Here is a 27,303-nt window from a genome sequence, read left to right as displayed (position 1 = left end):
TATCCTGAGTCACTTCCTACAATGGTTTAAAACAACTCAGAAAATCTCTTTTGTGTGCATAAATGCAAAAGTACACCAGCGACCCACAGAGCTGAACCAGTAAACCTGAAAAGAGTAATAATCTACAGCTAGATACATCATATTTTTAATAACATTGAAAGATTGTCAAGGTTGGAAAACCAAATGCTGAAAAATTACAGATAGCAAACACATTATGATATGGATACGTTTAGCCACTACCCATGTGTAACAGCTGTGGCAGAACGTGAGATGGGATCCAGCTGCCTGCACTTCAGTTCAAGACATTTAGCTCAAGACAACTCTCTCCTTGCAGCTCCTGCCACAGTTGATGTGAGCCTGGTGCAAGCTCAGTGATGAAGCAAGTACCTAAAAATGCAAACACACAGTCAGAGCTGCAATTGTGGTGCTTGTACACTTTTAGGTGTTTTGGTTAACCAATGCTTATGCTCTTTACTGTTGTTCTTTCTGTATTATTTGCTAATAAAGAAAATAACTCCCAACAGTTCCAAAACTTTTGCCCATGTAATCCTACTGAATTTTTGAGATATCAACATAATCCCTAAAGTCTGCTGAATACAGTTTGACTTCACTGCTGTCATGATACCATATTGCTCTCCTCTTGTGAAGCTGCCATTTCAAGAAGTAATGCAGTATAGCCATGACATATTCGTGTGTCCTCTCAGGCAGGAAAACATAAGAAATTTCTTGGGCTTTGCTTCTGAAACATGGTACAGTATTATGGACATAGGCCAATAGTCTTGGCACAAGTATTCTTGGAATTTATACATACTGTAGAGACTGCTATGCTTCAGCCCCAAGTTTTATTACCACACCAGCCAAAAGTGACCTTGTGTGCTACCCCACCTGCAGGAGAAGAAATTAAGACATCCTCTCTATAGGATAAGATCACAAGATGTTGACTGATAATGCCAAGATACATTTCCTAATATTTTATAATATAAGACATGAAACAAGTAAACAGAAAAAACAAAACCACAACATATAGGTATTTCCTTTGTACCTATTAGATACCACAACTAAGAAGTCATTCTCATGTGACACCTACATTTATTGTGAACACTGTTTCTACCTGCACAGTAGTCTATAGAAATGAGTCAATATACAGGATTAAACAGAAGGCCACTGAACTCCAGATTATACTTTTTTCTTCCCAGACAGAATAAAACCTAGTCTTATAAATGAATGAAAGTTTCTTCATTTGAAGAAACAGGTTTTAGGCTGGTCTTGGGGAGGCAGTGAAATATGACAGAAGTATAATCAGTCTTCTAGTAAAGACAGGCTAGAGTAACTCCTTTACAAACTTACACTAAGAGCCTACTGACTTCTCCAGGGTCTTAGTCACTGCTGACTTACACATGGTTCAAGATATTCAATATCCCACAGCACTAGGATTTTGTGCCTGAAGTCAGGCAGTGATGCTGGGTGTGCGTGTGTATGTGTTACATTAGGTAATGGGATGGCTATTGTGCTTACCTCAAAAAAACCCAACCAAACAAAAACACTTCATGAAAACCCAGTGAGCTGGAAATGAGCTGGAAATTTTGAAAAATAAATCAGAATAACTATTTTCATATGTCTAAACCCACTGTCTCCTGAATCCCGGAGTGTGTTCCTTAGGATCCTAAAGCATCTTGAAATAAACAAAGCTGGGATGCTCAGCATATTCTAAGATCAAAGTAAAATATATTGTCAAATGTGCCCTAAATTAGTCCATTCTTTTCCAAGCATTTATAGAAGAAGACTGGTGAATTTATCAGTGATGAACCAATGAAGATAAAATGTGTTAACCAGTTTCACAAGAAAAGGCTACTGTACTTTTGATTTGTCATTTCCTTCAATCATTTCAAATATAGACAGAAAGGTGACAGGCTTAAACAAATATTTTTATAACCTTTTGTTCATTTCACAGAATTCATGTAATAGAAGTTGTTACTATGAGATTCCTTTCCCAGTTAGGTACAGGAATTATCTAAAACCTAAAAGTTTTGTTCCTTCTCCTCCCTCCTTCCTCCCAGCACCACCACCCCACCACCCCCCCCCAGATTTGGCAGATCCAGGAAGGCATAACAATTTAATTGCCCTTGATCAAGTTTGTCAAGACATGAAAACATAATTTTCTTATAAGAGAAATTCTCCAAGCTTCTGAATACTCAATGATCTCTAGCTGAAACATAAAATCATGCAATATCATGTTATATATAAGAATTCTAATATTATGAAATTATAATAATAGTATACGTTTGGAGGAAGAGACACTTTCCAAAGACTTAAACATATTAGATAAAAATTATACTGGCTTAAATAATGTGAAAAATAAATTGAGGGCTGGAAGATATGGAAGGGCCTGTGAACCTGCAGGAAGAGATTGGGTTGTGTGGGGACTGTTGAACAGTGAATCACAACTACAAGGTTACCAACAAAGGACTGGCATCGATGTCTGGTTTACTTGAAAAAACTACATGAAGACACTTCTACTTCCTCCCCATCTCTGAAACATGACGAAAACAGCTCTATATTACAACCAGGCATAGTAGCCCTCTGAAGTCATTCCAAAAGCACAGAATCACTGGAGTGCAGTAATGTTTGGAAGCAGCAGGGGCGATCACAAGTGAGTGGCTTCCTCCACATAGAATCAAGCCCTCTGAGGATAGTTAGCTTATCTGAGAGGTTAACCATGAGCATCCCCAGAAATTAGGGAGTGTAAAAGGAATCCAAATGCAGGAGAATGATTAGAAATTGGTGAATGAAGTATTTTGTGAACCTTAGTGCTGGCAGAAGAGCACAAAGCAGCTAACTGGGGCAGAGACATGGTTTTTGCAACAAATAGCTAAACCAGCTTCTTTTTTTCACACTAGTGTTACCAGTCAGATTGTGTTAATGTCTGTAAATCTCTTTGAGAGCTTTCAATGGAAATTACTATTCAAGTTTTATAAAAATATTATATAAAGGAAAAGTTACAGTGCCAGAATATATACAATGAATCTATGGGAAATCATTATTCTTCCATGTTTCAAGAATTGTTTGACAAGTTTTGAAATTATTTCTCTGGGAACTGATCTGACTTAAATGTGTTTATCCTTTGCCTTTTGTTAGCTCATGTTTGCATTTACTGTCCATTAATAATAGATGAACACAACAGCCTAAGGTACTTGATTCTTTTATGAGCTGTATATAATTCCACATTTCAGTCCTACATAACATCAACAGCATAGGGAAAACTGGAATGTGGCAAGAAGCCCAGGAAAAGGCAAGTTGAGTTGGATTGGGAATTAGCTGGAAGGATAATAATCCTGTAAGCCAATATTCATTAAGTAATTTTATGTGCAGCAGAATAAAATTATGATACACACTTGGCATCTGGAGACTTTAAAATGCTAAGAAAAATATTTCAGTAACTGTACAAATTGGTTAACAATTGTGATGCAAAACAATTATTTCTACGTCCCTTGATCCAACATGATTCAGTTTTACTCAGCACTATTCTGAAACTCCAGTACATAATCTAAAGAACTGCTTATCAGATAACCTAGCTGTTTTCTGAGATGTTATACAATCCTTCTTCCCATTTTCCTTCTGCAGCCATCTTTTGGCCTGCATCCAAACCATGTTCACTGCAGCAATGTGGGATTAAAATTCTGGAGGTGCTTTGGCACACACTGGGGCCTAGGCAAGCCCTATGAGGGCATGCAAATATATCAAAACTGTAAAACAAGAATTCAAACCAGTCGATAACTAATAACAAAAGCAGATAAAAATTAGAATACTTAAACTGCTCTTCTAGATTAAATTCATATCTGTTCTTAAACTGTTAAATATGAGCTGAAATAACAGTACCACCTTTCAAAGGTAAGATGTTCCATCCTTTTGTAGCTCGTGATTTGCATGAGGCTGCATGTGTTACTTATATGACTTTCCTGATAAGCCATTCAATGGAAACTGCAAATAACATAAGCTCCACTGAAAAGCAAGTGTTACATTACCAGCAACAATTTAGTTGCTGAACGAGCCATGTGACACACCCAGGAGGACAGTTGCATCTCAAGGAAGGCTTTTGGATTATCCCACTTAAGAAAGGTCGGTCCTACTCCATCTATCTGGATGTCTGTTCATCAGTGAAAAAGACATTATTTACCTGAATGTAGGTAGTAGACAGAGATTTGGGGTTGTTACTTTTTTTTTTTTCAAGTAGCATTTCTTGTTATGGATCCCAGTGGACTAGAATTGACCTCAGAAAATTTAATGGAGTCCTTACATATCTTACTAGATTTATACATCACAAAGTGTTTTTTCTTAGTTCACAAAATCATTGCCTTTTCAAGGACAGTAATTGTTAACAATCTTATCTGTTTTAAAAGTGTCTATGTGCTAGCAATTTGCAAGAAAAAATATGTTCTGAAAAAAGTCTCAGAAATAAATTTATTTATTGACTGAAATTCATTATTCATGTCGAAGATCTGATATACATATTGACCTATGTTTTCAAATATCATATCTAGTACTTCATGCTTATCACCTCTGGAAAAACCTGACTGGAGTGTGTGCAAATCATTGACCTCTCCCATGGGTCACAGAATAATGCAAAGCTGAGAATAGCCCCTGATTTTATCAACAGTTCTCCAGTAAAAGATATACTATAAGATTAATAATGACTTAACCTAAAAAATTGCTGCTGGCATATATTTGTCTGTCAAATTACAACCAAGAACTTTAGCAAGTTAATTTCTGAAATGAAGATCCACATTATATGGAATTTAAATATGTGCATTTATAACTCACCATCTTGGTTATAAACAACCTGTGAAAGATTAAAACTCTTGACAATGCTTACAATAAGACTTTAGTTTGGAGAAGAAATAATGGACATAAAGTGCAGTACAGTTACTAGCATTTGAAAGGGGATTTAATGTATTTTCACCTTTGGCTGGTTTACATCTCCTCTGTGCTCTTCAGTCACATGTGAAAAACAGGTAAAATGTATGTTGTCACTTGTGCTTGTAATATCAGAGTCCAAGCCACAGCTTTAATTTGATGAGGATTTAATTCCAAATGCAAGAGAATTGCAACTAGTTCATTACATTCTTGGGGATTCTTAAGTGAAAGATTTCAGGGAAGTCTACACAACAACTAAATACACAATCTATGACCAAGCTAGATATAGACGACCAACACTGGATAAATGAACATTTTGTATTTTAATATAGTTACTCAGACAGGAAGTCTGCCTCTTCACATTGGCAAATAACTGATGTCTGCAGTCCCTGGATACCAACACTTGCCCATTTATAAGATTTCTCAACTGCAGATGCAGAACATCAGCATGTGACAAAATCACACAGCCTTAGAAGTATCTGGCATTTGAGGCTTACAATCATAGAATGGTTGGGTTGGAAGGGACTTTAAAAGATCATCTAGTTTCAACCTCCCTGCCCTGGGCAGGGACATAGTCCACTAGACCAGGCTGAATTTGCAATACTAGTTGAATAAGCAATGGTAGTTGGTTTATTTTAAAGTAAAACTGAATATTAAAAAAAAAAAAAAACATGGACAATGAAATTAATCCTTTTTTTCCCTTTTATTACATGAAAATATCTGTAAAAAGGAGGATTTAAAATACTGTTGCAATGTGATTTCATGAGGGCTATTCTATTTGATTCCAAACAGTCCAAGAGTACATCTTAATTTCTTAATTCACAGAATTGTATGGGGAAAACCAGTGTTGTCCTGTTTACAACAATGCACACCCACATGAAAAACTTTAGTGGGAAGGCTGGTCTTGGTATTTTAAGGCATTTAGTGCCTCACTACTCAAAAACCATTTTCAAAGCAGGTTGTGCTTGCAAAATTGGACACACCATTTAATTATTCCATGGTTTAATTTTCTCCTTGAAGAAAAAGTCAGGTACCAACTCTAAATGTGTTAAAGTCTGGCACACCTGGCTGGAGCATATTATTACATCCAAGTTGAAGCACTTGTGAGCCTGTGCAAGTACTTAAGAATGCTCATTATGGCAGTTTCCTGAGATCAGTGAACCTGGGCAGTACAATTTCCCTCAGTTTTAGGTATGCTATGATACTTAGATTATGATGCAAACATTTGCTTCCTTACAGACGGCCATCTTTTCTTGTACAACTCCTTTTGTCATCCTGTAAAAACATTTCTCATCTGCTCACCCACTCAAGTGCTGGTCACCCCATCCTAATCCATCTTCTTATGAGATCAGCTATTCTCCTTCTCTATTTTTCTTAATTACTCTTCTGTGTCTATTCACTTTCCTCATACTTAGCTCCACACTTCCATCTATTCCATCCAAATAAAAAGGCTGAACAAAAAGCCCTCAAGAGGTCTGCTACCACTGTTTCCCTTTGCCTACAAAGTAACACTTCATTTTACTTTCTCCTTTTCATTTTTACATTACCTAAACCATGAACTTTATTTTTACTGGCCAGAGTTCTCCTTTATACTCATATTCTAGAGACTCCTTCACTATAGCTCCCTGCATCATGCCCTCTATTTTCACTTAATAATGATTGTGAAACTGAGATCACAACCTCTATCCTTACCCTTTTGAGCTACAAAATTTAACTTTACTCCACGGCTGTAATCACCTTCCTTCACATTGTTGTATTTTCCTCACATCTGTCCTCAATGAATGAAATCTTCTCTACCCTCCCCTCTTGCCCAGTCCCACACACAGACTCTCAGAGTGCTGTTGCTTAATATCATCCTTTCAGTTATCACTCTGATTATGCTGTCAGCAGCTGTGCCTCCTCCAGCAACTCTCCTGTCTATACTGCATTACTTTGTTTGTCTTTAAGGTCCTTGTCCATACTGTAACACCTTTTTCATGACCAACTTGTAAATAGGTTTCTATGATCTATCAACAGTATCAACTTCATTTTACAATTTCAAACATACCTTTCCCTGCTTTCTGTGTCACTAGTTTTCATCCCAAAAAGAGCACTGCAAAGATCTGTAATATTATATAATTCTCTTTCTTTAAATTCTCTTAACAGCAGCAGCTTGGTAGGAAAATCCTAGCCTCTGACTATTGTGCTAATATCACCCACATTATTTCTGTTTATTTTCCTCTTTTCCAGCACTGCCACCTGTCCTGAATTTAGCAAGAGCTGTTTGGTACACTTCTAAATTTACACAGTGCCCACAAAACTTCTGATCCATGGCTTCAACTTAAGATTTATTATAAATCAATGGTATCTAATTGAATTTTATAATGTTTTATTGCAGGTGATGGAATTTCAATTCCCTTCAAAAAAGAGCATATGCAAATTAGTTATGCAATGACTATAAAAGAAATTATTCATTGAGCAGAATTCAACATAAGATTCTAAATTTCTCACCAGTTTTCAGATAAAAAAGCCCAAACCCCACAGACTTTTCTACTCATGGTCACCTAGAATTTTATCTCTCCTTAGTCAGAGACAAATCAACAATGGACTTTGGAAAGTTTCATAACAAAATAACAGTAAGAAAAACTATAATGCTAAAGATAAATGGGGGAAGGAGGTAGAGAAGAATGTGCAGATAACATTTGCAATGGATTAGAATTATGTTTATGTCTCTTGTTAACACTTCTCACACTGTACTTTGCAACAAAGGATCCAGTCTAACATTTAGAAGATGAAACCCTCCCCCAAGCCGCCAAACCAGAAACAAAAAGCCCCACTTGAAAAAAAAGATTGGTTGTCTGTTGCAGAGTCCTAAGGATCCCTAAATTGCTCCATGGAATTTTTGTTTACTCTAAAAGAGTCAAGCAATACCAAATGTATGCATATACACAAGCCCTAAGGAGGACGTTTTCAGATTTTCTAGTTTGACTGAGTCTACCAAGACACACATTTTTAGGGCACATATAAATTTGCTGGGTAAGAATGTGAGAACAGTGACATTTTAAGGTACTTTCCAAATTTTTTTCTTACATACATGAAGATTTAGGCCTGTTTCCTAAGAAACAGGTTGTAACAGTAGCCTAAAAGAGGAAAATATCTCTGCCCTTCTCACAGGGCTGGACTATTAAGAGCTGAACAAGGCATCTTTTGTCTACGTGACAGCATTAGGAATTTTAACGCTGAATACAAAGCAGAAGAAAACAAGGGTTATAGGGCTTTGGGATGATACTTGAAATATCAAAAAAATACTGCCTCAACTTTTTCACATTCCATTCAAATACAGAAACCTAAGTTTCTGTATTTCCACACCTTTTACTATAAAGGTTTTACTGTTTCTGGCAGTGCTCACATAACAAGCTCATCAGATATTGTACCTAAATTTAGGCCACATTTCAGACTTTAAGTTCTGGTCATTTAGGAAGTGTTTCTGGTCATGCAGAAGATACATATTTGGCACTAATGTTTTCAGGAATTGGAAGATGAGACAAACTCAGACTTTGGCAAGAGTTTTGGCCCTTCATCCTGCCCAGTTGATCTGTGGAAAGATTTTAATGTTCTAACTTCTAATCATTATCTCAGCCAAATGGCACGATAGTTGCCAAGAATAAGTAAAGTCTATGAAAAGTAAAACTTTGGGGGGAAAAAAAAAAGAGAGGACTTGAAAGTTTGGGCTATTATAAAACTTACAAGGCTGTTTATTTGGAAGCATAGTAAGTTGCTAGGTGACATAATGGAGCACAAGTCCTTGAACTGCCAGGTCCAGTATATATTATGACCCATGTTATTTTTCTAATTGGAAGAAAACTACAATGGTAAAGGCAGATGATTCGTTGTGATGCTCTATTACTTCAGAATGCAATGGCTGACCTTTTTTGAAACATGGAATTGCCAGATCCTGTTACTCATACAGTCATCTAATTATTTCAAGTCTATAGGTTGCTTGTATTGTGTGGTGCCCTTCCTCAAATGCTGGAGCTGAAGAAAATTGACACATCTTTGAGGTTTAACATAAATGTAAATGCTGAAAATTCCTCAAGTACAAAGCAATTTCCCAGGGAATACAGAAAGAAGATCTCAAACAGTAAATTTAAAGCAAACCAAAACTTTTCATGCCTCCAGCACAAGATATAATCTCTAGACCTGGACATTTTTAGTTAGCTATCACCTTCAGGCTCCATTTTCCAAGACTTTCTTCAAAGTTCTAAGAAATACACATGCTGAAAATAGTTCTTTTTGTTTGGTAACAAAAAATGTCCTACAAGTCCTGCCTCTTTGTAATCACCTCTTTACTACTAATAACAGAAATCTTGGGAAAATTTTTGAAGCCTTAAGCTTAGAATTTTTAAAGTTCTTAACCTAGGCCTCAAGAGAAACTTCTGTTAATCAGCAACTGTAATTTTGACTTAAATTAAGTAGCTTTTTTTCATCATGTTGCTCTTGTATCCTTCTGCCTTTTATTCTCTTAAAGGTTGGAAATCTGCTGTTTTCTTTCTTATGTCTTTATTTTAGCAAGAACTGGACATGGTGTGTGGACTCATCACAGTGGGGACTCCAATCAAATCCCTGTTCCTATGAAAATAAAGTTATAACACAAAATAGTGAGTGAAATAGCGAAGAGATTGAAATAGAAGCCTTAAACTCTCTTGGCTAATCAAAGTTCTGTATAATTTTGTGGGGTTTTGTAATTAATTTGTTACTTGTGTTATTTTTACTGCTTCAAACAAAATCAATAGATTGATTAACCCTTTAATTAGCTTCTAAGTTTACCTAATAGTTTCTGTCCTCATATGTAGCTGTATGTACTACTTTGATCATTTATATAACTTCTGGGAAAAGAATGCTAATTTAGGGAAAATTCCCCCAGGGCTAATGCCCTCCTCATGAAAATGTAGCCATTGCATTAATACCCTTATTACTTCAGCAAATAAGATACTAGGAGACAGTATTATTACAAGATGCTGGGAGATTGGGTGTCCATATGTCTCCATTCTTAAATGCACGTCTCACGGCAGCTGCAAAAATGGGAGCCTGCTATAATTTTATCTTCCACAATGGCACAAATTTTCCTTTACTTAACGCTTTCAGAACCCTATACAAAAATACTCACACATAAGCTAGTCAAACTCAAGGATACAAATAACCTCCTAGAGGTTATCTATTTTGAAGTTGGAAGTAATTTAAAAGGTGCAAAATCTGACCTCTTGTGTAAGAGCCAACAAAAAACTTTGTCTATTAATTCCTAAAGCAAATGGATAATTTCTTATTGAACTAGAATCTCTCTCAAGGACAAAATGGGCACTTTTTGAAACCACTTTCAACCTCATAAAGTATTTATCAGCACTTCTTGCTCTTGAGGACAAATGAAGCTGCATTCAAACTACTGAAATAAGTGCAAAACACACCTGACTTTGTTCTTAAATTGCTGGAATGATTGAACCAAGTGAGGAACAGTTTAATCTTTTCTTTTCTTTCTTGACAATATCTGAGTGTGGGGATTTCTTCTAAAAGGATGACATGAAATGCTGAACTTAAGATTTAAATACCTTAGGAGTTCTATATGAAAATTAAAACCACAGTGATGAGACTTAGAAGAACCATATTCAGTTTCTTACTATCTCCTGTACTGAACAAGCTGAAGTAGACACAGAACACAAAGACTAAGAAAATGAGAGCCAGTAAAGAGAGAAAGTTTGATTTCCTACAGATGAAAAGAAGTCTTAAATATGGACAAGAAGATAAATAATCAAGCTGTGGAAGTTCTTTGACTTGAAGGTATTTATTTTATATTTTCTTTAAAATGTGCAACTGTTGACCAATCTAATTAGGACAGTGTATGTCTTACAGATTTTCAAACTATGAAGTTGACTGAAGGTTCCCTATGGCCTAAAAGTTAAAACTGAGAACATCATGCTTTTTTAATGAACTCAAGATTACATGTGGACAGTGATCTTGAAAGAAAAGAGATATCTCCAGGCAAGGAGATATTATCATGGTTAGGATAAAAAAACAAGGTGAAGTTAAGTCACATCAGGTGACTTAGGGGAAAAAGATGTACACTGTCTTTGCCTTCTTGTTCATAGTATGGTCCTAGAAAGATGTTTCAATAGTCTTGAAAAAGACTTTATGGAATAGAGAAAATGCAATTCATTTTCCTCTACTTCCCAGTGTGCATTTATTCACTATAAATTATCTCCATTTTTTTCTTATGCCTGTCTTAGAAGATTCTTTTACTTTCACATCAATTACCCACAGTGTATTCATATTCACTCATACAGCCTCTCATATTTAGCCTTTGCTAAATAAATTAAGTTCTACAGGTCTTTTATGTCAAAATCTCCATCAGTCTAACTATTCAAAAGCTTGCAGAAATAAAAGGAGCGGACTGTAAACACACAGAGAATGTATGCTGAAGGTCTCACCAGGACTCTGTACAACAGTGTGAATGCTTCCCTTCCTTTGTAGCACACACTCTCAGTTCACTGAAGAACAACAGGTTATTTTTCATTGGCAGCTGTCTTCTGGACTTTCGCAATCAGAAAATCTTCTGACATTTCTAGCTGAATGGATTCCAGATTGTAGCAGAATGTGTTGTCATTAGCCCTCAATCCTAATAGCCTTCAACATTTCACAACTTATAACACATTTCATGGTTATCCGTATCTGTTACTCTAATTCTCATGGTCATTCATCTTCTCCTGTATATCTTGATCCTTTTCAGCACATGGAACTCTCAGCCACATCATCATCAGAGTTTAATTAATACACACTCCCTTTTTTGGCACAAAGTTATTAACTAAAATATCACATAAGCTCCGTCTCACAAAAGTCTGCTAAAAATTTCTTTACAGTCCAAGAATACAGTTTTTCTTAAAAACTATAAGAGATCACCTTTAACTAAGTTCTTACTCCTCTTAAAATCCTTTCACTTATCTCCCATCTTTTGCAGTCAGCAAACTACATACTATAGCCAAGAGGAAAACCTGAATAATTTTGATGGTCAAATTAATGATGCAGATTTTGTTTTGCAAAAGGATGAGTAAACCTAGAGTACTAATTCTGATTTGGGTGCTACTTGGCTAACACACCATTCTTGAAGACAATATATTATGGAGTACACTCCAGCATTTCTGCAACGACAGCTGTGTCATAGAAAGGGTATTTCAGAAGACAATTGTGTCCTTTCTGTTATCTTTGTTCTTCCTTTGCTATGCAAGTGATCATTCTGCAGGTGGCCCAGGATTCCTTCTCCCCTTTCAGAAATTCAGCCAATGCCTTTATTCTGGAAGCAGCTTGAGTCTAAGATGGCTCGTTGGTTTCTCCATATGCAGACTATCCTATAAAAAAACAGTGTCTCTTCACTGTGCCACTGGCTCAGAGTTTACAGCTCAGGCTTCAGGCTGAAGAAAGGCACCTAAACCATTTGCAGAGCAGGCTTGGCACCAGAAGCAATTGTGGCATTCACCCAGCTCCATACTCCAGCTACTGAACACTGGCAGACACAAAATGGCTTTCCTCACAATTAACTGCAATATTATAATGTCTGCTGCCCAGCTAATTCACAATCCAGCTAAACTGCTAATAACACAGCTATTGCATTTGCAGTTTTAAAAGAATATTGTACTGTCCTGTATCATTTCAATTCAAAGCCAAGCAAACCAACAAACCCAGTTCCCGAAGCTTCAATTAAACATCCCGATTCTTTCAGAGTTCTGGAGCTGAAATTATTTATGCTTCCCTTCCAAATCCTGATTTCCTAGTCTAAATTAATTGAACACTGGGAGTTCTGCTTCCCTCTTGGCTGCAGTCGTTTCTCTTCCTTCAGTCACTTCTGCCTCTAACATCGCCTTCAACATCCCTATCCCTACTGACAAGAGACAAACATTTTTCGTAGTTTTGGAGCAATGCTGAAAAGATAATTACTATTTATTCTATTATCCCATTCCAATGTCCTATTTTTCCTTCAGTCTTTATTTAACCATGAAGTAATATTTTCCATTTGTTTTCATTTTTACCCTTTTGCACTTGACTTTAGATGGTGATTAGTCCTTTTCTATTTTATTCCCTGAAGGCTCACTACCTACGCATCATATGCTTTTTGAGACAGTTGTTCACTTAGCTGACAGAGAAAACCTTTTCCCTACTGTTTTTCCTATTTGGAATACAAGTGCAACACATTTTTACCATGTCTGAGTTAGAGAAATTTCTATCCTCCTCCATAATCAAGTCCCTGATTTTTCACTTCATTTAAATACAGTGCTTGCAATCACTGTAATCTGATCCCTACCACAATCTCCCACCAAAACTAAGGCCAAAATACCATCATGTTGTTTGTGTAACTCTTCAGTAACCACTTCACAGAATGATGGGGTTCTGCTATTACTGCTAAGTTTAGCTCTCATAGCAACACAACAGCCTCTTCTTCCACAAGCAGTTTTTTTTTTCAAAACGATTTTTATATTACAATTAAGGAACTGATGTCCTCAGTGCCTTTAATCTTGGTCTTTCCCCTCAATCTCCCTCCACGGTGCTCCAACCGCATGAAGACAAAAGACCTTCTTCTCTTGAGCCTTACACGGGTGGGCTGAGCCGGGAGATCCCTGCGGACAAACAGGTGCGGCACAAGAGATCGGGAGGGGAATGCCTGGAGCGCTCCCCACGCACCGCACCTCTGGGCTGGGCAACGTGTGCGAGCTCCCTTCGCTCGCAGCCGTGAAGCTCCGGCCGCGGGGAGCACAGCTGGCGGGGAGCCGGTATGGAGGGCTCGGCGGGCGGGCACCTGAGGCGGGCGGGCACCTGCGGCGGGCGGGCGGGCACCTGCGGCGGGCGGGAGGGCACCTGCGGCGGGAGGGCACCTGCGGCGGGCGGGAGGACACCTGAGGCGGGCAGGAGGGCACCTGCGGCGGGAGGGCACCTGCGGCGGGCGGGCACCTGCGGCGGGCGGGAGGACACCTGAGGCGGGCGGGAGGGCACCTGCGGCGGGAGGGCACCTGCGGCGGGAGGGCACCTGCGGCGGGCGGGAGGACACCTGAGGCGGGCGGGAGGGCACCTGCGGCGGGCGGGAGGACACCTGCGGCGGGCGGGCAGAGCCCGGCCGCTCCCCGCTCCCTGAGGGCGTGCGAGGGCCGGGAGCCGCTCCCGCCGCGGGGCGCGCGGCAGCGCGTGCCCGCCGGCCGTGCCCGGTTACCGTTGCCGGGGCCCGGCGGCGGCGATGGTGAAGGAAACGATCCGGGTGTACGCGCGGGTGAAGCCGCTGGGCAGGCGGCAGCAGGCGGGGGTAGGCCGGGAGCTGTGCCCCGGGGATGCTCTGGGGAGGCCGGGGAGAGCCAAGGGATGCCCGGGGAGCCGCGGTCCCCGCGCCGGTGGGGGGAGCGGGGCGGGGCGGGGCCCCTCCCCCTCAAGGGGCTCTGGCGGCTGGCGGGGCCGGAGAGGCTGATACGGGGGTGGGTGTGCGGTGAAAAGTTCCCGCGATCCGAAGCATTACGAAGTTTATGAAACCACGAAGTAGAGGTGTTTAGGTTGTAACTATTGGGGGAAGTGGGTGAGGAACTTACTTCCAGCCTGTTATTGGAGAAACGCTCCGCAGGAAAACACTTGACACGCGTCACTGGGTTTGTGCAGTTCAACAGGGCTCTGTGCAAGGGTGGGGAATGTGTTGCTCCCAGTGTACAGCTGCCCTCCCAAGGGATAATAAAGATAATGAAAGTGTTCTTTAGGAACCGTGCATTTAGGTCTTTCAATTGCCTTCTCGTTTTAAACCAGCTCTTCTCATCGTAGCCTTTGTCTTGTCGTAGCCTTTCGTAATGTATTCTTCCAGATTTTTTGGTAGGGTTTGCATTGGGGGCCATGCTTTGTTTTTTATAACATCACAGATATTAAAGTGGTTTAGTAAGCAAATTATGTCAAAGAGGCTGTGCTTTTGTTTTTGTTTTGGTTTTTTTTCAAATATTGTAGTGTTTACATGGTGACAGGATAGTGCTGGTATGTGCTGGTTTTGTTGTATAGTAGTTAAGGAAGATCTGCTCACATATTCAGTGCAATTTGTAAAAGGTTTATCTCCAGAAAAGGTGCTAAGCTTAGGTAAATGTTATATCCAAAGGTAATGAAATGTTATATTGATGAAATTATTGTGTGGTGTCGTATCCATCCTTATTAGAGTTATTCAGTTGATGATGAGGAACCTCTGCCCAGTCTGGAGATTACTGTGCCACGTGACTTAGCAGATGGGTTCATCAATAATAAACGAGAAAGCTACAAGTTCAAGTGAGTAGAAGCCTTATATTTGTACCTTCTGCCTTTAGTGATTGACAACACTGTGTTTAGTGATACAGATGTATAGAATCAGGAAAAGTCTAATCTTAAAATTAAATTATGGTATAGATAGGTTTATTTTTATACAACTCCCTTAAAAAGAGGAATACTTCAGCACGTGCTCTTCAGCACAATGGGTCTGATAGTGCTGGATAAAATTGTCATACTATTGTCTGTCCATTGCAAGTCATTATGCATTCCTAAGTCTTATGTCAGAGATTCATTTATCAGTTCTTCTATTTTTGCAGCTTGTTTTGAATTTGTGTATGAAGGCTGAAGCAGGACTGTGTGTTCTCTTGTGATCTAATGAGTTGTCACAGGCTGGCTAAAGAAGTTTGATGTAAAACACTGTTTAGAAACTGTGTTTTAGACACAGCCAAAGCAAGGTAAAGAAATCCAGAAATTGTTGAAAGAAACAAATCCTTGGTTGTAGAGTGTAAATATTTTTTAGGAGCTTAAAATCAGTACAGCAATATCAAATATTTTTATTATTGCAACAGAAAAGTGAGGCAACAGTTTAAAATTTTGATGATGGATAAATCTAGATGTATAATTACCTCTAATGATGAGGTCCAGACTGTCTTTTTCCAATTTGGATATGATTTATTTTTGATAATAAACAACAGGTAATTTGTTTCTCTTAAAAAAGAGAGCTCCACATAAACAACCGCAGCTCAGACTGATGTCATTTTACATCAGCTAAGGTAATCTGCTTGGGAAGAGAGGAGCTGCCCTCTCCAAATAGATTAATATGCAACACTATCTTAGGTTGCAGATGCCCAAGCCTGACTTAATGAATGCTAATATTTTTGTCTGACTTTAGAATTTATTAAAACCACTGTAGAGATGGACTTTGAGAAGCCCAATGCCTTTTTATCCTTATGACAATGCAAGAATAATTGTTTGAGTTACTTGACTGATTAAGCATTAGCAGGATAGAATATATGCATTTATGTTTTGTGTATGTTGTTTGTCTGTGATAGTGTACCCACTGAATGGGTCAGCACGGTGCCTTTCTACACACCCAGTGTCCGTACGGCCTTTCTGCGCACCCTGGGAGGTTCTGTGGCAGTATAAAGTTCCAAACTGGGGGGCAACATAGCAGGGCACCAGCAGTACAGGAGGCTGCTGGAATGTGTGGATGACAACTTCCTAACATACAGTTAAAAAGCCAATCAGGATATTTGTGAACGTGGACAAACTGTTGAGGGATATTAAGCCTGGAGCTAGCTTTGACTGCAGTGGCCATGAGATAGTGAAATTCAGAGTACTGAGAGAAGGGACTAAGGCAAAAAGTAGGAGTGCAACCCTGCGCTTCATGAATGCAGACTTTGGCTTGTTCATGGATCTGCTTGAAAGAATTCTCCGAGACACATTTCTGGAGATATGTCCAGGAAAACTGGCTGATTTTCAAGGATCACCTCCAAGCTCAAGGACAATCCAGCCACATGAACAGAAAATGATGCAAAGGCAGCAGGAGGCCTGACTGGATGAGGAAGCATCTCCCAACTAAATGGCAATACTAAAAGTAGGGGTAGAATGGGTGGGAGCACTGTCAGGTGACCCAGGAATGCTGTGTGAGGAATGGAATCAGGAAAGCCTAGATAAGGACACAGTGAGGGGTGCTGAAAACAGCCTGAGCTGCTGGGCTCAGAGGGTTGCCTCAGGGGCTCAGAGGGCTGTCAGCCGGGCCAGCTTGAGGCCAGTCACTCACATAGCCAATAGGAGGGTCCAGTCCTATTTAGTATTGATGACCTGGGTGATGGGACCAAGTGTAGCTTCAGCAAGTTCACAGACCATACGAAACTGAGAGGGGTGGTTGATACACCAGCCATTCCTGCTGACCTCAAGAGACTGAAGAAATGAGTCAATAGGAATCTAATAAAGTTCGACAAAATGAAATACTGAGTCCTGCTCCCATTGAGGAATAACCAGGGCAGGCTCAAGGATGACTGAAAGCAGATATGCATACCTTGTGTACTGGTAGACAAAAGTTGAACATCAGTCAGCAATACACCATTTGCAGTAAAAAAGGTCAACAACCCCTGGGCTGCATTAAAAAGAGCATTGCCAGCAGACCAGGGAAGTTGATCCTTCCCCTCATTAAAACCAGTGAGATCACATCTGGAATTCTATGTCCAATTCTGGGCTCCAGCAAAGAGACATAAAGATAATTAAGGGACTGGAGAGTGGAACATGTGAGGAGAGGCTGAGGGACCTGAGACTGTTCACCTCAGAGAAGGCTCAAGGCGATCTTATCAATGTCTATTAACACTTGATGGGGAAAGGGGAGATACAGAAGATGGAACCAGATGCTTTTCAGTGGTGCCCATGTGCAGGACAAGAGCTAATGGGCACAAATTGAAATACAGGAAATATCACAGGATCATAGAACGGCTTGTGTTGGAAGGAACCTTAAAGATCATCTAGTTCCAACCCCCTCTGCCACTAGACCCGGTTGCTAAGAGCTTCATGCAGCCCGGCCTTAAACACTCCCAGGGGTGGAGCATCCACAGCTTCTCTGGGCAACCTGTTCCAGTACCTCAACACTCTCAGAGTAAATAATTTCTTCCTAATATGTAATCTAAACCTACTCTCAGTTTGAAGCCATTCCCCCCTGCACTGTCACTACATGTCCTAGTAAAAAGTCCCTCTCCATCTTTCTTGTAGGCTCCCTTCAGGTACTGTAAGACTACAGTTAGGTCACCCCAAGGCCTTCTCTTTTCCAGGCTGAGCAATCCCAGTTCTCTTAGCTTTTCTTCAAAGGAAAGGTGCTCCATCCCTCTAATCATCTTAGTGGCCTGTTGTGGACTCTCTCCCACAGGTCAATGTCCTTCCTGTGCTGGTGATCCCACTGTGAAGTGATCAAATACTGGAACAGGTTGGCCAGAGAGGTTGTGCAGCCTTCATATGTGGAAATAGTCAAAATCTGACTGGACAGAACCCTGTTCTGGGTGACTTTGCTTTGAGCAGGGGGGTTGGAGCAAATGGTCCCTTCCAACCTCAAGAATTCTGATTTCGTAAAATAACTGCAGATATTTTCTATAGAAGGTGACAAAACATATTGAATTAAATATCTTCTTGTGACCTATAGTAATTGTGCAGCAGAATGAAGGAAATAGCTTGAAAAAATGTGAGCCTGGCTTTACTGGTGGGATGCTGTATTTGGTTATAGTGTAATCTATTTATCCAGGATTCAATGTAGTGCCAGTTACAAACACTAATTCTCTTGATAGATTTAAAATACGGTTTATTTTTTTCTAAGCCACATCATTTTATCAGAGGATTTTATTGTACAGATCTTGTCAAAGCAGCTCTGTGTACAGCCTATTTATGTACAATAGCACAACAGCAAGCTGTGGTTAAGACTACAGGGAAAACATTGTACCAAGTTATGTAAGCCTAATGATGTAAACATTGACTATTGCAAACACAAACAAAAATGTATGAATCAAGTAGTGTTTTAACATTCTAAGCAATTATTATTTGCTTAATATTTTCAGATTTCAGAAAATTTTTGGTCAAGAGGCAAAACAAGATGTGATTTTTGACAGCATTGCCAAACCAGTAGCAGAATGGTACGTTGTTGATCTTGCAAGTAACCAGGGAGAAGCTATTTCTGCTTTTGTTGTATCACTCCGAGGAGAGCTGGCAAGTCTTTGTCTCATTGTAAAAGTGGATTGATATTCTAATTTTCTAAATACTGACATGTCTGAATCCAGGAGATATACAATCCCCTGAGAATTTTATGCATACTAAGGTTCCATTTTTAACTCTTCATATAGCAATGCTACTGTTGCCTCTTTTGTTGTATAGCCGTAGAAATCCATGCCCAATTCTTTTTTTTTTTTTTTGTCTGTAATATAAGCTAACTTCATTGCCTTAGAAAAGAATTCCCTATATAGTTTCATGGAGAGGTAAACCTAATGAAAATCTTATCACCCTCCATATAGTTTTCATTGTTAGGAACTCTCATTAATATCTGTGGAGATATTCCTAAATCTTGTCCTTATTACTTTTGTCTTAACATGTAATATAGTGCTTTTGGCACTGGTATTTTTTTTTTCTCCTCTCTTTTCATAATCAAACAATGCTGATATTTGACAGTTTGCAAAGGCAAATATTTAAGTCTGATGATGACTTCTGCATTCATTGTGTGGATTGAATGCCACTCTGAAACTGGTGGATTTTCTAATATGCCATTCTCTTTACTCAGTTACTGTCTGCATGCAAACTTGCTGAAGTTTGTACTGGTTTTAGCGAGGGAGAAAATCCCATTCTGGAGGAAGCAGAACTTCTGCATAGTGTTTGCTTGTTTATCAAACTTACTGCTCAAAATCCAAACTTGTAGTGAGTTGGGAAGTATTACTTCAAGTGCCAACTTTCTCATTCATTGTCTGACCCATCTGTTGGTTTAAGCTATGATTCTGCAAATTATTCCTCAAGCTGTTGCACAGTCCTGTGTTTAGCACTGTAGGAAAACAAACATCTTCAGCTGGACACTAAGCCTTTCTCATGTTGTTCCATGGAAGAAAAATATATCTATCTCTTTATGAATTCATTTTCTTTCTTCCCACCCTTCCTGTTTTCTTCTCTAAAGTCCCACATAAAGCAGAAAGGTAATTGACATTGAAAGAAGAGCCATTGAATTTGGAACTTCATTAGAATAAGCTAAATAGACTTAAAAATAATGCTTGTTACGTTTTTTTCTCATCCAAAAGATATTTCTTTGCTGATCTGACATTTTCACATAATAGCTTCAGATTAGCTCATACACTTAACTTTAAATATTTCTGGGTTTAATGTTGACTGCAGAAAAAAAATCTTTATCTTATATGAGTGTGTTTGGAAAGAGGAGGGTTAGAAGTCTCATTGTTACATACTATGGACTTAATTATCCTCAACAAAAACTCAGAGTATCAAAATTAACTAGTAAGAGACTGGCTAATTTTTTTCCCCTTTGGAGTGTTTTTCTAGAATATGAAAATGTTTTCCAGTTGAATAGTTCATCTATACAGTGCTCTAATAAACAGGAAGGGGTATTATTTTCCTTTATTTCAGTGTTAGCTGATAAAATACTTTTCTTATATATTAATTTTCTCCATTATGTAGGCTTTAGTTTCGGAGTTTAGGTATTTTTAAGTACTTGAAAGTACTTAAATGCTATTAAAATCAATGGTGTTTAGGTATACAATTATCCCCAAATAGCTGAGTCTTTATCTTTAATGCTAAAATTGACTTATAAAACCATTCTTAATTAAATCAAGATTTCGTCTCTGAGCATTATAATGTGGTAAAGCTTGTATTCTAAATGATGTTTGTGCTGTTAGTGATAATACTGAAGGACAATTTTACTTGTGTTTTTATAATAGAATAGACAATAACTGAAGTTCGTTCATGTTTTTATCCACTCCCTTGATTTTCTACCTCTTTTTAGACAAAAATATGTATTTCAAAATGTCTTCAGAGTCATGAGGTTCCTTGGCTAATGGAGTCCTGAACTGGGCCTGAAATTTATTTCACTCTATGGTTAATGACACCATTTGCCTTTCCATCATGGGACAATAAGAATTGCCCTGTTTCTCTTAAAGACCACAGTTTTTCATAGTAAAATGTTCTTCACTATTTGTTTCTTTCAAAGTCAACACTCTCTTGCATGAAAAAGCTGTTGTAAATACACACATTTCTGTTGTTGGAGTCTCTTGACTGAGGGAACGGGTTTTGTGTGTGTATTGCCAGGGAAAAGAAAGTAGCAGGAAAATATCAATTAAGTAGTTCAGTAACATTTTGAGGCTCTTTGTCATGCATTCTTACAGTCCTGAGAAAATTCAGTTAAGAGACTTGAATGCTCAGAAAAAAAAATCTTGAGCATTGTTTAAACTAAAACCAGAAATGCAATGGTCAGGATTCTAAAATCTTTCTAGTTTGTTCTTGGATGGATGGAAATTGGATGCAACTTTATTTTCTCTTTTTCTTTTTTATTTTTTTTTCCTTTTTAAGTGTGTTTTCTTTGATGTTGGGCCACTACTTCTTTTTCTGTAAGTCCAGTTACACTGTCATCTTGCCTGTGGTTTCAGAGGCACCAGACATTAGTTTGTTTAATTTGCTTCTTCAGCCAAAAGTGCCAGCCTCTGCAAACCATTATAAGCATGTGATTTGCTGGAACTTTATTACTTTTCTGCTATCCTTGAGTCCTTACATTGTTTCTTTTCCTTTTAATTTTAAATATATATTCTTGATAATGTTTTTGTGCAGTGTCAACTGGATATTTTAGAAGCAGCCCTAATTCTGTTACTCTATTGTCCCGGTTTGAGACAAATTCGGAGGAATGTCCAAATTTGAACATCCTGTGATAGAAGGCAGGTTTCAGCCACCCCTCCCCCACCAGGTTCAGGAAAAAAAAAATTTTCCTCCGAAGAAAGTGAAATTAAAAAAATGTTTATTTAACAGACACAATGCACAATAATAAAACCTCTTGGTGTGGAGAGAACCTGGTAAAATTCAAAGTCCTTCTGTAGGTGTGGCTGTTCTCTCTCCGGAGCTGGGGTGTGACCCCTCCAGGCTGTGGTGTGGGCCTCCTATGGTGATCCGGACCGGAGCAGAACAGTCCAAGGAAAGTTCTTGCCTCAGCTAGCGAGCTGGCTGAACTGCAGAGAATTTTAACTCTCTGTCTCTCTCCTGAGAAAAAGAGCCAAGGGCTGGGAAAAGCAGGAAGGTGCTTGCCTCCGCTCTTGCTGCCGCAGGAGCATGCAGTGAAGGTAGAGTGACCTTGGAGCACAAACTGCTGTGAAAAGTTTGCCCGGCTTTTTTTTTTTTTTCTTTCTCTTGCACCCAGTTTTAAAGGCACAGAAAGGCACAGGAATCACGTCTGGGCATAGAGCGGCGATAGGGGATACACGTCATAAAGTCACCCCAAGACATCTACCAAAAACAGAGAAAATAGATAACATCATACTTTAACAGTTTGCTAATTATTATGCATGGCTTTAGCCTCACAGCTAAACAAGGCTACTCTTAAAATGTTTCAAATATTAGTATTATGATTATGTATGCAATCAGAAATTAAGTAGAAAATGTTGACTGTTTTGAATTAGTTGTGGTTTTATTTCTAATATGGCCAATGTTTTAGTATTGTATTTCTTGATTTATTAAAGAATAACATTTGAAAATATTTTCTCTTCAGATGTCTCATGCAAATAAGAAATAGCTCAGCTGTTTATAAACCTAATGGCAATCACCTGTGATCTTTTGAAAAATCTGATGGCCTTGGGGATAATGCTCCCATTGCTGCAGGTTCTGGTTTCTTTTCATGTGCTGTGTTTATCCGAAGAATTAGCATCTGTAAAAAATATACTACTTCAGTTTACTCTCTTCTGGTTTTGTGGGTTTTTTTGTCTGCTGTGTATTCTTACAGAGAATGTAGTAAAAATATTTTTATTAACAATTATCCATTTTGTACCTGGATATATTTGTCACACAGTGTTGAAAGTAGTGGTTTGGCTCATCTGCATCACAACGACCTGTAGAATCTATGTATAGCAAAAGGACACGTTTTGGATGTCAGCTTGAAAGAAATGTAGCTTGAACTTTCCCTTAATTGAGGAATTAGATAGTAATGCTAGCTGTTCTTTCTCAAAGGGAGTGCAACTATGAGGCAATAGAAAGTGAAAAGTGTCACTGATGTTTCTTCTCAAATGAGTATTAGTTGCTTGTGTTTCTTTTGACTTAAATTGCACAATTTAGAATTGTTCCAGAATGGACTGCTTATTATAAGTTACAGTTTGACAGCTTTGATTCAGAATATCTTTGTGTCACTTATCTGTTGCAGTGTTTATGGTTAAATTCTAAATATATTTAGAGATCTTAGTCAAAACGAGAAAATATACTACTTTTTTTTCTGTCGGAAAACTTCTGAAATTTCTAAGGAAACTTGCCTGCACTAATCTCTCAAAAACAGCTACATGCACATTTGGAAACCAGTTTTGGTTTTTAAAGACGAGGCATTACCAATTTGTATTTGTTGCACAAATCTGGCAAAGACATAAAGAAAAAATGTCATACAGAGATACTTTGTTAATTTTAATTAAAAGAAACTTTAGTCTGACCTCCAAGTGTTAGAAGATACCTGAAAACTGAGTCTCTGTAAAGACAAATTCTCCTGAAAACTTATTTTCCAGATCCTTGAAATTAAGTTCTTCCTTCTTTTTATCTTCAATGTAATTTGGAGGGGGCTGGTTTTTCTAGGACTGTGTTAATTTATTTTTTTTAATATCGATGAATTGAGTTTTTTTGAGATAAAAGGAAGGAAGGAAAGTGAGGGACATTGGTAAAATTTTTCAGGTCTGCAAGAACTGAGATAAAGAAAGGGCCAACAGTATCCAAATATCAAAGATACTGATGTTTTGTTCTTTTTTCATTAGTCTAGTATTTTATAGTTATTGAATATTTGTTTCAACCACATGCCTTTATGTTTCTACTCATTTAAAATGAAGATGGCAGAACACAGATAAAAATAATAATATGAAGCTGAAATAAGCTAACAAAATAAAAGTAAATAAGTTCTTAAGATGAAAGTTGTTTCTTGTTCTCAGGATTTTCTCTTACCTACTTAAAAACACTTACAGAATTTAGTCTTACTTAATAAGGCTCTTTCTTTGTTTTATTTATTCATATTATAAACTTTGTACAAAACTTTCACTTTTAACATTTTCAACAAATTTGAATAATTAGGTAAGAAGAGATCTCTCTAGGTCGTCTGGACCAACCTTCTGAGGAAAGCAGGTCTAGCTTCTAGATCACGTTTCTCAGGTCCTTGTTCAGTAGAGCTTCAAAAATGCCCAAAGATGGGAATCCCACAATCCATCTCGGAACCTATTCCAAGGCTTAACTACTCTCACTGTGAAGAATATTTTCCTTATACCCACTTGGAATTTCTTCCCTTGCAACTTGTGACCACTTCTTTGTGTTCTACCACCGTAAGCCTCTGGGAGGAGTTCGAGTCCATCTCTAATGATCCATTGCAGAAGGTGGTAATTAGCTACATGTAAGGCTTACTCTTCGCCGGGTCGATAGGAAACTGTTCACTTGGCTTCTTGTGCATGATGTGCTGCAGCCTGAACTCAGGTTCTATCAGGCTTACTCCAGTTTCTTTAGAGCATTTTTCATCAACTGGGGAGCCCAAAACTGGGGACAGAACTCAGGAAAGAAAGAGAGTTTCTTTTCCTTTTTCCTTTTTTATTTTTTGCAATTTTTGAAGGTAACTGTTCTGTTCGATTCAGCAAAAGGAGTGCAGCAGCAGAGGAAGCAGAGTTCTTGGTTATGCTTGGGCAAAAAGCCTCCCTAAAGTCTCATTAACAATGAGCACAGAAACAAATGAAAAGTTCTGTGTCCCTAGGCTTTAAATAGAACAAATGATCTTCACTGGAAATTAAAACAAAATGTAGTCAGAAAACCCAACCACAATAAAACAACCTCAGTCTGCTTTCAACCTCTGTCTACTGTCACTAGGCTTTTACCACCATTTATATTGTCTCAGATACTCAAGGACAAAGTACTGAATGATACTTTAGACTGTAGTAACTAGCCATAAATTGTCTAGCTCTCACTTGAGGAATTTCTCACTTGAGGAATGTTAGGTGGTTGTAAACATGACATATCTATCAATTTAAGTGGAATTGCTTCCATGAGTTATACTTCTGTATCACACTATGAATTAGGCATCTTTCAGGAATGACACAAGGGAGTGGAGTGACTGGAACTGCCAGTATGTAACTCTGTAACAGTGTTCATTGGAGAGGGGTCTGAGATGAATTTTCCAATGAGAAGTTCATATCTCTGAGCATGTTTTTAAATCACCACTAATTACAAGTAAGTTAGAACATGCAAGTTAATTGATAAGTGAGAAAGAAAATTTGACGGGAAAAAACGCATATGGTGTTGCTCTCCTTTACATTAATGTAAAAATTGTCCTATGCCTGATAATGGATAGTTTCTCAAAGTCCAAAGGGCAGAAGAAAAAGCATGTTATAATTCATTTTTCATAAAGCCAAAACAGATTTTCTTGAGCAATCATCATTACATAAGCTTTTTATGTAACAATACTTGGGTTATTAAGTGGTATTAAGGTTGTACTGAAAGTGGAATATATAAGGAACATTTACTTCAGCTTTCTGTTTTTCTATTACATGTCTCTTTTTCAAAACAAGAGAAGTATTAAAATTAAGAGTATTCCATGTTAATTGGAAAAATATTTGTAGAATGTATGCTGGGAGTTTCTAAGGCATTAGATGTACTTTTGATGCAGGCAGATAAGTGTAAATACTGTAGTATGTTCAAGCATTTACAGCAGCAAAATTCTGCATCAAATTGCCCCCCTAAAACTCTGTGACATATTGGAAAGGTGGTTATTGAATTGAATAAGCTGTGCATCATGGTCTTACTTAATGATGCTTTGCAGGTGGAGAATTCTTTCCCAGTGGATATTTTAGTATTCTGGTTAGAAAAATACTAAAAGTATTGCAATTGCTGTCTCAAACACTGTTGTTGTGGGTGGGTTTTTGATAGTCTGTGTCATAGCTGGAGGTAAAACTTGAACATTTTTAATTTATCCCATCACGTTGCTGTCATAATATATGATTAGGTTTATTTAGCAGTGGGATCAAATCAGTCTCCATAGTCAGCTGTGTGCACAAACCACCTTTTGCTTGGAAAAGGTGTGATTTAAATTCTAAGCAACATAGAGGATATATTCAATGGTTTCTTTTTGTTTAAACTTGTTGCTGTTTAGCTCTGTTAGGTGAAGCACAAGCTGTTGTGTTTCTAAAAACCAGCAGTAAGTTTTCAGTGCTTGATCTAAAAAGAAGCATTCAATTCTTTGGGTAAAATGTAAGAACAGATCTAATCCTTTTCTAAATTATAATCATCTTGAAGAGCACATATAATTTGATGATAAATTATAATGCACAATAAAAGGATAAAGAAGATTTAAGCACATAATAAACAATAATTATTCATACTTTGGGAGTTGCTTGCCTGCAATTAATGCTGTTATTTTCTCTTTTTCCCTGCACTCTGTCTTATTCTGATTTCCACCAAGCAAAATCTTTTTGCACAATTTTGTGTTATTCAATGATACCAACTTTGCTAAAGAGACATGTTTATTGCATAAATACTTCTTGATGGGTTCATAATACTTAGCAGGTAATCATTTTCTTCACCAATATTTTGCTTTAAATTGACTTTTCTTAAGTGATCAAAAAGGTATGACTAACATTTATCATCCCACCCACCTTAACATACAGCAAACATACGTAGATGTGGCTACATAGATGTATGTACATGTTTCCATTTCCAATTAATATATCAAGCAAACATTATTTTTTCTTATATTCAGTTTTGTGATATGTGAGTCTTCATATGACTTGACCATATGTATTTTCACTGAAACACAAAAATAAATATTCAATTTAAATATATATGTTTACCAGGTGTTGACATAATTATCATTTATGCTACAAAATCTGGAAATTCTGACATCATGAGTTAAATCTAAAATATTGAGATTTAATTTTATTAGTTCTGCTCTCTTTGAATGTGCAGCTTTTGACTTTTTGGGGCCTTTCTTGGCAGTAATGAAACTGAGATCTTCCATACATTAATAAGAAGCCGTGAAGACAGCTCAGTATATTAAATGAGATTGAAATACAACTTTTTGCAGACATATTGCATGCCCGTGTTTTCCCTGAAATGCCATGTTTTTTGTGGAACTCTTACCTTGACAGAATTTGAAGTCTTAGGCAGGTTTCTTTGAGATTTCCTTATATGCAGGAATTCAGGCCAATGAGATTTGTCTCCTTTCAAGGCATCTTTTTGTTCACAGGTATGAACTTCAACAAGTCAGACTTACTGCTCATGCACGTGACAACTTAAGTTTTTCCTTTACACATTTAAGTTGGTCTATATTTTTCAGATAGAAACATGGAATATGTGGTTATAGGTAGTACAAGCAAAGCCGAATCAACAAATTATTTGTTAGAAACTGACATT

The 27,303-nt window shown here is 38.0% G+C and overlaps 1 protein-coding gene across 6 annotated transcripts in view; it reads left to right on the top strand.

Moving 5' to 3' along the window:
- Positions 1-13,598: 13,598 nt before the first annotated feature.
- The window catches only part of KIF6 (kinesin family member 6), a 158,193-nt gene continuing 144,488 nt past the window's right edge, over positions 13,599-27,303 (top strand). For 4 of the 6 annotated variants that reach the window (XM_032102742.1, XM_032102741.1, XM_032102743.1 and 1 more), the window contains exons 1-3: positions 14,106-14,224; positions 15,104-15,210; positions 18,762-18,836. In XM_032102742.1, coding sequence (XP_031958633.1) covers positions 14,159-14,224; positions 15,104-15,210; positions 18,762-18,836 — 248 coding nt within the window. In that variant the 5' untranslated portion in view covers positions 14,106-14,158. Of the gene's footprint in view, positions 13,701-14,105; positions 14,225-15,103; positions 15,211-18,761; positions 18,837-27,303 lie in introns of those variants that run through there. The other 2 variants (XM_032102745.1, XM_032102744.1) reach the window with 2 other exon arrangements.

The sequence above is a fragment of the Corvus moneduloides genome, chromosome 3 (assembly GCF_009650955.1).
Source record: "Corvus moneduloides isolate bCorMon1 chromosome 3, bCorMon1.pri, whole genome shotgun sequence".
Lineage (NCBI taxonomy): Eukaryota > Metazoa > Chordata > Aves > Passeriformes > Corvidae > Corvus > Corvus moneduloides.
Note: the sequence above shows the minus strand (reverse complement) of the source record. Positions and strands in the feature narration are given on the sequence as shown.